The sequence below is a fragment of the Bidens hawaiensis genome, unplaced genomic scaffold, assembly GCF_021521415.1.
Source record: "Bidens hawaiensis isolate Kalapana, Puna unplaced genomic scaffold, B.hawaiensis_p1.1 tig00029585_1, whole genome shotgun sequence".
NCBI classification, from domain to species: domain Eukaryota; kingdom Viridiplantae; phylum Streptophyta; class Magnoliopsida; order Asterales; family Asteraceae; genus Bidens; species Bidens hawaiensis.
This window is the reverse complement of record NW_027494891.1, coordinates 191,263-200,838: the sequence shown is the minus strand read 5'-3', so window position 1 is coordinate 200,838 and position 9,576 is coordinate 191,263. Positions and strand designations below refer to the sequence as shown.

The 9,576-nt window shown below is 38.2% G+C and overlaps 1 protein-coding gene across 1 annotated transcript; it reads left to right on the top strand.

Moving 5' to 3' along the window:
• Positions 1 to 7,494: 7,494 nt before the first annotated feature.
• Positions 7,495 to 9,334, top strand: LOC143579028 (uncharacterized). Its single transcript, XM_077062442.1, has 3 exons — positions 7,495 to 7,677; positions 7,795 to 8,076; positions 8,378 to 9,334. The coding sequence occupies exons 1-3, from the start codon at positions 7,495 to 7,497 to the stop codon at positions 9,332 to 9,334; spliced, it is 1,422 nt and encodes a 473-aa protein (XP_076918557.1).
• The last annotated feature ends 242 nt before the right edge of the window (positions 9,335 to 9,576 follow it).

The following is a 9,576-nucleotide window of genomic DNA, read 5'->3' as shown; positions in this document are numbered from 1 at the left end:
CCCATTGCTCCAGAACACTTGGTCGAACCGCAAGAAGGTGAAATTGATCCTCAACCAAGTGCTTCTGTCCCTGCGACCACTGTCTTTCATCCCCTAGAGAACCTGACTATCCAGCTTGAGGCCACACCATTCGAGCATGTCGACCAAATTCCACAGCTACCAATTCATCGTCGACATCCGACTGAGAACATCATTGGAGATCCGTTCGCTAGCATCCAAACACGCAGTACTCCCGGTAACATTAACAAATGTCTTTTTGCTTGTTTTATTTCACAGGTGGAACCCAAAGAATACAAGGTTGCACTAAAAGAAAATTCTTGGGTTGAAGCTAAGCAAGAAGAACTGTTACAGTTCAAGAAGCTGAATGTTTGGAGGCTAGTGAAGAAACCAGAGAATAAGAAGCCGATCGGAACGAAATGGGTGTTCCAAAATAAGAAAGATGACAAGGGGTGATCATTAGAAATAAAGCCTGGCTTGTTGTGTAAGGTTTTTGGCAATGTGAAGGTCTTGATTACGATGAAGTCTATGCACCGGTAGCCAGACTAGAAGCAATTCGCATCTTTCTGGCATACGCCTCCTACATGAGCTTCAAAGTGTATCAAATGGACGTGAAGACTGCTTTCTTGTACGGGAAAGTAAAAGAAGAGATCTACATCAGTCAACCGCCAGGTTTCGAAGATCCAAGTCATCCTGATCATGTTTACCGCCTTGAAAAAGCACTTTATGGTCTTCACCAAGAACCTCATGCATGGTATGCCACACTGGCCGATCATTTAGTGAAGAATGGATAAAAGAGAGGTGTCAATCAAACTCTCTTTGTCAAAAAGGTCAACGGTGATGATCTGATTCTGGTAGAAGTTTATGTTGATGACATTATTTTCGGGTCCACGAATGAGAATCTGTGTAAGGAGTTTTCGGAGGTCATGCAACAGCGATTTGAAATGAGTTCCTTAGGGGAGATGACTTTCTTCATGGGCTTACAAGTGGAGCAAAAGAAGTACGGGACTTTAATACACCAGGAGAAGTACGTTCATGACATTGTTCAGAAATTTGGTTTCAAGGACTCAACATCTTTCATGACTCCAATCGCTACGCGACCTATTCTCGCTCCTGATCCATCGGGAAAACCAGTTGATCAACACCTTTACAGGTCAATGATTGGTTCCTTGATGTATCTCACTGCAATCAGACCGGACATCATGTTCCCTGTTTTTCAGTGTTCCAGATATCATCTGACCCGAGAGAATCCCACATGATAGCTGTCAAGCGTATTTTCAGATACTTGAAGGGTAAACCACGTTTGGGTCTTTGGTATCCAAAGGAGTCACCCTTGGAACTTCATGCTTACACTGACAGTGATTATGGTGGATGCAACTTGGACAGAAAGTCAACATCCAGTGGATGTCAATTCTTGGGAGATCGGTTGATCTCGTGGCAGTTCAAGAAACAAGTCACCGTGTCCACCTCCACAGCAGAAGCCAAGTACATCGCCGCATCCAGCTGCTGCTCTCAAGTGATATGGATCCAGCATCAGCTGCTGGATTACGGTTTGAATTTTTATGGAACCTTGATTAAATGTGATAATGAGGCGGCCGTTGCAATTGTTAAAAACCCGGTCCAGCACTCAAAGACAAAGCACATTGACATCCGAATACACTTTATTCGTGATTGTTATGATCGTAAGCTTGTTGACATAAAGAGGGTCCATACTGACTATAACTTTGCAGATCTCTTTATCAAAGCTTTTAGTCGTGCCCGATTTTTGTTTCTCGTGGAGTCAGTGGGCATGATCTCTTTTGAGTAAATTTTTATTTTTAGATTTTAAAATGGTAAATATTTTTCAAATATATCACAATTTTAGAAGGAGAAAATGAGTTAACTTTAACTCACCAAAATGATTTTAAATTTATTTTTAGTAAACCAAAAATCAAGTCACTTGACTTAACAAAAAGATTTTAAATTTTTTATATATAATATTAATTTCATCCTTACTCCTATTAAAGAAAATCTTAAGAAAACTCTAAAAGCATTGTCCCGTTAAGAGGGAGCTCCTTTGTAGAAGGAGTCGACTAAATTTAAAAATTTTCAATTAAGAACTTGATCCGACCATTTGGAAAGTGATAGTACATTGGTATGTATTGATCCTAGCAAGTCAATAGAATAGAACAAAAGGCTACAAAGTCATTCATTGATGTGTAGATAGGCTTGACAAACAAGTAACTGTTGGGCGATACAAACTTAAATTTCTGCCATTGCTAGTGGCTACACGTTTAAGAAGCGGTTGCATGATTCTATTTAAGTCATATCAATGAAGAATGAAATGTAATTACACATGTCATACCCAAGCCTCTCTTTACCTGATCACAGTGGTCTTATGAAATTCAGTGTTAATTTTAATTTTCATTAAGTCAAGAAAAGAGTCAAGTAAAACGTCAAGAAAAGCAAGAAAAAGAAAAACAAAAGAGTCAGAAAAACAAAAGAAAAAGAGTCAGTCTTAGGAATTTTAACTTCTGCTTTATTTCTTCATTTATTTTTGACTCAAGCCTTGGACTTTCTATGTTTGTAGTCATACAAGATCTGATTGTTAAGGCCCTGAGTCTTCTGCTTTGTTTTGTTTTCTTTCTTTTGTTCAAGCCTTGGACTTTCTCTGCGCGATAATATGGTATTATCCGACCAGATTGTTATGGCCTGAACTTCTGCTTTATTTTAATCTTTCTAGATCGAGTCAAGTGTGCAAGGAAAAAAGTGTATGTGTACAGTGTACAATAAGTCAAGTATGTTAATAAGAGTACTGTGATCAACTAAGAAAGGTTTAAGTCAAGTTGAGGTGATATGTTAACACAAAGTAAACCCGAGATATGATGGAATCAGTAACATGTCTGATTAAGTGGGGACCACATAAGCACTGTGCCTAATTGAACTTCAAATGTATCACTTTGACAACAAAACACTTGTGTAACGTCCGTAAATTTCCGATAAAAAGGTTTAACCTTGTAGTGTTGTGTACACCTTCCGGGCTTAACCTTGCATTCTTCCTAGGGCTCCTTGACCACCCTCGAAAATGTTTCTCACTTAACTTTTCTTCCAAGTTCAACCATTAATAAAGTGGAGGGGCCAGAATGTTAATTTGTTATTATATATTATATAAAAAATAAATAAATAAACCTAACCCAACCCTAGGTCCGATCGGCGCAACCCCCACCCCCCCCCCCATTCTCTCTCATTTTGCATGCAACTCAGCCACCAAACAGTCTCCCGAGGTTCATTCCAGGTCGGTATTATATGTATACAACTCTTTTTCACCTTAATTCATCATTATGGCACGTTTATTCGTCGAAATTCGGTTGTTTTTAGGCTTGTCGGGTGGCTGTCCAATTGGGCAGTTTCGGGGCTGTTTCGGCTAAGGTTTTTGCACCACAAACTTCCTATATATGTCACTTAAAACATACTAAAATTTCATGGCCAATGGAGGTGTTTAGGTCGGTCAATCGATTTTAGTTCGAAAACTAGGGTTTATCGGGTGTAGGATTGGCAATTGTTGAGTTTGATGCGTTAATCGATCGGATGACCGACCGAATCAGTTTGTACAGCCCTAAGGGGGTTTAAGGGCTGTGGGAAAATTAAAATTTTGATACTCGGGGCTGTTTTGGTTGGTGATTGGTCAATCGAGTCGGCGGTGCGCGAATTTTTGTTTAAATGTTAAATTGAAAGTTGTAAAAAGGAACCGTCAACCCTATCAACTCGGGTGACATAATTATGATGTAAGAAAAGGTTAAGATGGGAATTTAGTCCATTTGGGGCTGATTCGTTTGACAATTGGTTTTAAGATTTATTACGCGCGTATTCGAATCGATTTGATTACCGGCGGGTGAGTTGTGCATCATGGTTAGCCCCGGCCATAATCGTAGGGTGGATTTGGTTAGTTGAAAGGTTTTAGGGGCTGGGCCAAAGTATTGGGCCTTGGGCCAAGTTGTTGGGCCTTGGGCCAAAGTATTGGGCCTTGGGCCAAAGTGTTGGGCTTGAACGGCCCATTAGGCAAGAGTGTTCTTACGGTCTAGTTTAGTAACGCGTTGTGTATAATTACAAGCCCTTGCTTGTGATTGTGCACTTACGGATTTCCTAGCTCGTTGCAGGTGTTCGATTGATTCAGGTGAGTTCTTGATGCCCCGTTTAACTCTTTTTAAGTTTTGGGCTAGCATGCACACCGAAATCCAATTTTATACGATTTTACCCGTAACAACTGTTTGAATGGTATTACATGGTTTCACTCGTGATTGTGCATTTTGAAAGTTATAGTTGAATTATTTTACATGATTTAGGATATTTTAGACTTGTTTATGGTCTTGTATCCTTTAAGGTTACATACATTATTGATGGTCTAGACTCGAGGATGTTAATAGACTTGGTAGAAATTGAATACGAGAAGACCTATTTACTTGGTTCACGTTGGGATGTTTATATATATATATAAATATATATATATATGTATGTATGTATGTATGTATATATGTATGTATGTATGTATGTATGTATGTATGTATGTATGTATGTATGTATGTATGTATGAGTATGGGTTACCTTATAGCCTAAGGTTGTGCGATGATATTTAGTTCCTCGTGACTAAGAATGATGTGAGTAGGCTTATTGTTGTGTGTATGCATGGTGATCACGTCCGGGTCAAATATATTACTCTGGTTTTCAAATCCCGTGGTGGAGAGGCCCGTGTGGCGTGATCATCATTCTGGCGGGTCAAATATATTAGTCGGGTTTTAAAATCCCGTGGTGACGAGGCTCATTGAATGTTGAATGTTGAATGTTGAGCCGTGATCGGGTCAAATATATTACTCGGGATGTACCCGTGGTGGAGAGGCCCGTATCACGTGCTTGGATGTGTAAGCTATGACCGAGTCAAATATATTACTCGGGTTTGACCCGTGGTGGAGAGGCTCGTGTCACATGCTTAGGTCTTACCGTGTCCGGGTCAAATATATTACTCGAGTCTTGACTCGTGGTGGAGAGGCCCGTGTACGTGTGTTCGACGATGAATGTATTATTTGGTGAGCTATATTAATTATTTTATTATTATCCTCTCTATTGTTTAGAACTATAATTTTGAGATAAAGTATGAAATATTGTTTATGAAAACCTGAACTCACTCAGCTTTAGCTGACTTTGTGTGTATGTTAGTTTGACTTTCAGGTTAAGGATTGGAGGTTACCGCTTGGACGTGCTGGAGACTACTCGGAAGGTTGAAGGCATTTCTGGTCAAGGATTTCAAATAAAACGGGTATTTTATTTACATTCGATTTTGGACACTTGTACCCGTGTTTGGGACTTTTAATACTTAAACTTTTTCCGCTGTTATTCACTTTGAACTGGTTTTAAATACAAAGAATTGTTTGGTTTTAAATTTTTGTGAAATTGTGTATGTGATTACCAACTATAGGATTCCCGGGATTCGGGGTCTTACAACTTGTCAAGTTAAAAAGGTGGACAATATCTATAGTCAATGATGAATTTGTGTCACAATAACTTCAAAATGGAGACGTGATCTAGGGCTTTGCAAATCAATACGATTCCATGTCGCGATCGTTCTTTGTAAATTAACTAAAGAAAAGATATATGTAAATTAATTCAATATTATATTTAACTTCAAAAGATTTTAAAATCTTTTATTCTAGTGTATTTTATTTTTGTTTTTGTTTTCTAAAATCTTTAAGTACTTGTGCATTTAAATATTTTAAGTTTAATTTTTAATTTTTTTTATTTTTATTTTAGTTTTATTTTTATTTTTATTTTTATATTTTATCTTATTTTTATTTCATTTTTTATGTTTAAGAGATCGTTAGTGCAAAGTTTAACTGTAACGGACCAACAAAAGAAAATCATAAAAATTAAACAAGTGCTTGGATTTGGTGGGTAAATGTTTTTTGAGTTTGAAAATGCAAATATTTTTATAGACCGAGGACTTAGAGTGTATTTTCGGTGAATACTCGCGATGTTTTGACCTTATCGCGAGATGGGCTAACCCTACATATATAGGAAACCTAAAATATCGTTCACTATTCACCAACACTTTTACTTTTCACTTTCTCTCTCTTCTCTTTCATCCTTTCATCCTTCAAACCCTAAACCCTTTCTTCTTCAAGATTCGGCCTACTCATTATCCATCATGCTGTTGAATCCAGATCACGCTCCCATGGTATAACAACACAAACACCATCGTTCATCTTGATGTTCTTTGTTTCTGGGTTCTCAAGGATCGAGACGGCGGTTCAAATGAACCGTCGACTAGATCTAAGGCAGATCTATTGATTTTTGATATTCTCATGATCATATCATGTAATTAGGATCTTAGATTTATGTTTATCATCATTATTTGTTAGTGTTAGATTTGATTTTGTACAGTTTGTAGTTATAGGGTTTATTCATGGGTTCTATGGTTAAATTGACCAAGTAAATCAAAAGTTTTCGGGTTCAAACTTTCTGGAAATACAATTCGGGCTAGGCGACACCCAAGGAAAGGAAAAGGAATCAAAATTTGAGCCAAGGAATTTTTTCGCTTGAAAGGAGGTTTCGCTTCTCATGGTCATGCGAAGCGAAATGCCTTTTGTTTCGCTTCTCATGGTAGTGAGAAGCGAAATGCTTTTGGTTTCGCTTCTCATAATAATGTGAAGCGAAATACACTTTGTTTCGCTTCTCATGATCATGCGAAGCGAAAAAGTCGTACTTAGCAAAATTCTTGAAAATTTCAAACGGAAGCTACAGGACTGTTTGGACTATTAGGGACTGTTTGGGCTTTTTCGTTTATGACGTGAAAACAAAAGAATAAACTTACCAAATTGTTCATGGTATCAGAGCGGGTATCTCACCAACGCTCGAACCAACCTAAACCCTTAACGGCCGCCATTCAACGTCGCCGCTCAAATCCGGTATATTTGAACTACAACCGCCACATACAACCATCATCCCAGGCAAACTATAACATTAATTCCGAAACAACCTCCACCACCGAAGACCTGCATCACCGTCAAAAAACCCGATTCCGATATCTTCGAATTACAGCCGCCACTCGTCGGAGTTGTTCACCACTATCGCGGATACCATCGTCGACCACTCGATCTTTGGTGTCTCCTTCAAAGCCACTGTCTGAAAAATCCAACAGCCACCTGTAGAATCAAAGAAAAGAAAAAACAAGCTTGGTGTTTGGAGCATTCAAATAAAGAAGATCAGGCTACTTGACTTCAATTCTTTGACTCTATTTCAAAGACAAAATTAAAAACCTAGGTTTGCTTTTATAGGCTACTACTTTGGAGTACTCAATTAAAGAAATATTATTAAAAAAAAGAAAGGGGGGACCATCAAAATTAAAAACAAAGAGATACAAGTATGTTAACAAAGATAGAAAAACCTGAGGTAAAAGGGACTTGTATGGAAACCAAGAAAAGCCCTATTCCCGGTTTAAACAGCGAACAATACCAACAATTTCTACGAATGTTTGCTGTTAAAGGTGTTCCATCCATCGCCAACATGGAAGGTAAATTCGATACTAGTAACAAGTGGGTTGTGGATTCAGGTGCTACCGATCACATAACTTACAAGCTCGATTGGTTTAATAGTGATCTGAAAAACACACATGAGTTGCCTGTTACTATACCCAATGTTTCATCTATTCTAGTGAATGGAAGAGGGTCATGCACCCTACCTAATGGAATAAGAATTAAAAATGTTTTGCATGTCCCAACTTTTACTTGTAATCTCTAATATGTTAGTCGTTTAGCGAATTATTTGCAGTGTGCAGTAACGTTTTTCCCTGAATTTTGTGTTATGCATGCCTTGAACTCGAGGAAATTGATTGGGGTGGGTAAATGCAAACAAGGACTCTATCAAATGAGTATGGTGGGAAGCGAGAGAAAAGCAATGACAGTTGTTGGTGATTTATGGCATAAGCGTCCTGGACACGCTACACATGGAAAACTTTGTCTTTTGGTTTTTGTTAAGAATGACTCTTTGGGAACAAATGGTACGTTTTGTGATTGTTGCACTAGAGCTAAATTTACCAGATTACCTTTTCCAGTAAGTTCAATTAAAACCTAAAGTTGTTTTGAGCTTTTACATTGTGATATTTGGGGAAGGTACAAAACTCCATCAGTTACAGGTGCCAACTATTTCTTAACCATAGTTGAGGACTTTATTCGATCTGTGTGGGTATTCCTTTTAAAACACAAGTCAGAAGCAAGTGACTGTTTAATTGCTTTTCACAAATTGATTTGTACACAATTTAATAAAATTGTCAAAAGAATTAGAAGTGACAATGGAGGTGAATTTACCTCGAACAGAATGCTTAGTTTTTACACCGAGAATGGTATTAATCTAGAGACCACTTGCCCACATACCCCACAACAAAACGGGGTGGTGGAGCGAAACGGAAAGGGCTTTGAAGTTTGAAGCTAAGTTTCCCACACGGTTTTATGGAGAATGTATCATGACGGTATCCTACATTATAAACCGACTTCCTTCAGAAGTTATTGGAAATAAGACACCTTATGAGATCGTCTATGGACAAAAACCCGATTATGAAGGATTAAAGGTTTTTGGGTGCCTTGCGTATTATCTTAGTATTGAAATGAGGTGTAACAAGTTTGAGGAAAGGGGGACACCGGGAATATTTTTGGGTTATCCGCGGGGTACCAAGGGTTACAAGATTTATGATGTAAAGAATGGTAAGATAATAGTGTCTAGAGATGTGAGGTTTGTTGAAAACATATTTCCTTATGGCTCACAAATTGACCATGAAGAAGATGAAGAGCTAGAAAATTTTGAGTTTCCAACATGGTATTATGATGATCAAAATCCATATGAAAACATGAGCAATATACATGAAGAAAACGATATGGAACCCAAAAACGAAAACGATGACATGGAAGAGAATATGCATGAAGATGATGTTGTCATGCAAAATGATGCAAATAGTGGTGATTTACCACAAAATGAAGGGCAAACCCAAGTGGCAGAACCCATGGCCGAAATTGAGAATATTGGGCATGCCAGTGTGACCAAACCCACGACCCAAACAGAAATAGAACATGAAGAGCCCATTCGAGAAAAACGAAGTAGAACACGTCCTGCTCGACTCAATGATTATGTTGTGAATCTTCCACCATCCATTGATCAAACTTCACCCGAGTCTAATCAACAATCCTCGACGGTATACCCTATTGCTAATTTTATTTCTTATTATAAATTTTCTGATTCACATAAAGCCTTTTTGACGGCCATCAGTTTAAATGATGAGCCAAAGACTTTTAAGCAAGCAGTTCAGGATGAAAATTAGATAGAGGCGATGAAGAAAGAAATAAAGGCACTTAAAACTAATGGCACGCGGACCCTTGAGGATCTACCAGAGGGAAAACGAGCTATAGATTCAAAGTGGGTGTATAAACTAAAACACAAGCCAAATAGAGAGATAGAAAGATACAAAGCAAGGTTGGTGGCAAGGGGTTTCACTCAAACAGAAGGAATTGACTTCCATGACACTTTTGCCCCAATTGTGAAACTTGTCACCGTTCGTACTCT

Excerpts from the sequence above, each read along its gene's own strand:
- LOC143579028 (XM_077062442.1), top strand. The coding sequence starts at position 7,495 with ATGTTTGCTGTTAAAGGTGTTCCATCCATCGCCAACATGGAAGGTAAA. Across the intron at positions 7,678-7,794 it reads CCAATGTTTCATCTATTCTA|TGTGCAGTAACGTTTTTCCC; the intron begins GTGAATGGAAGA and ends AATTATTTGCAG. Across the intron at positions 8,077-8,377 it reads TTACCAGATTACCTTTTCCA|AGACCACTTGCCCACATACC; the intron begins GTAAGTTCAATT and ends GTATTAATCTAG.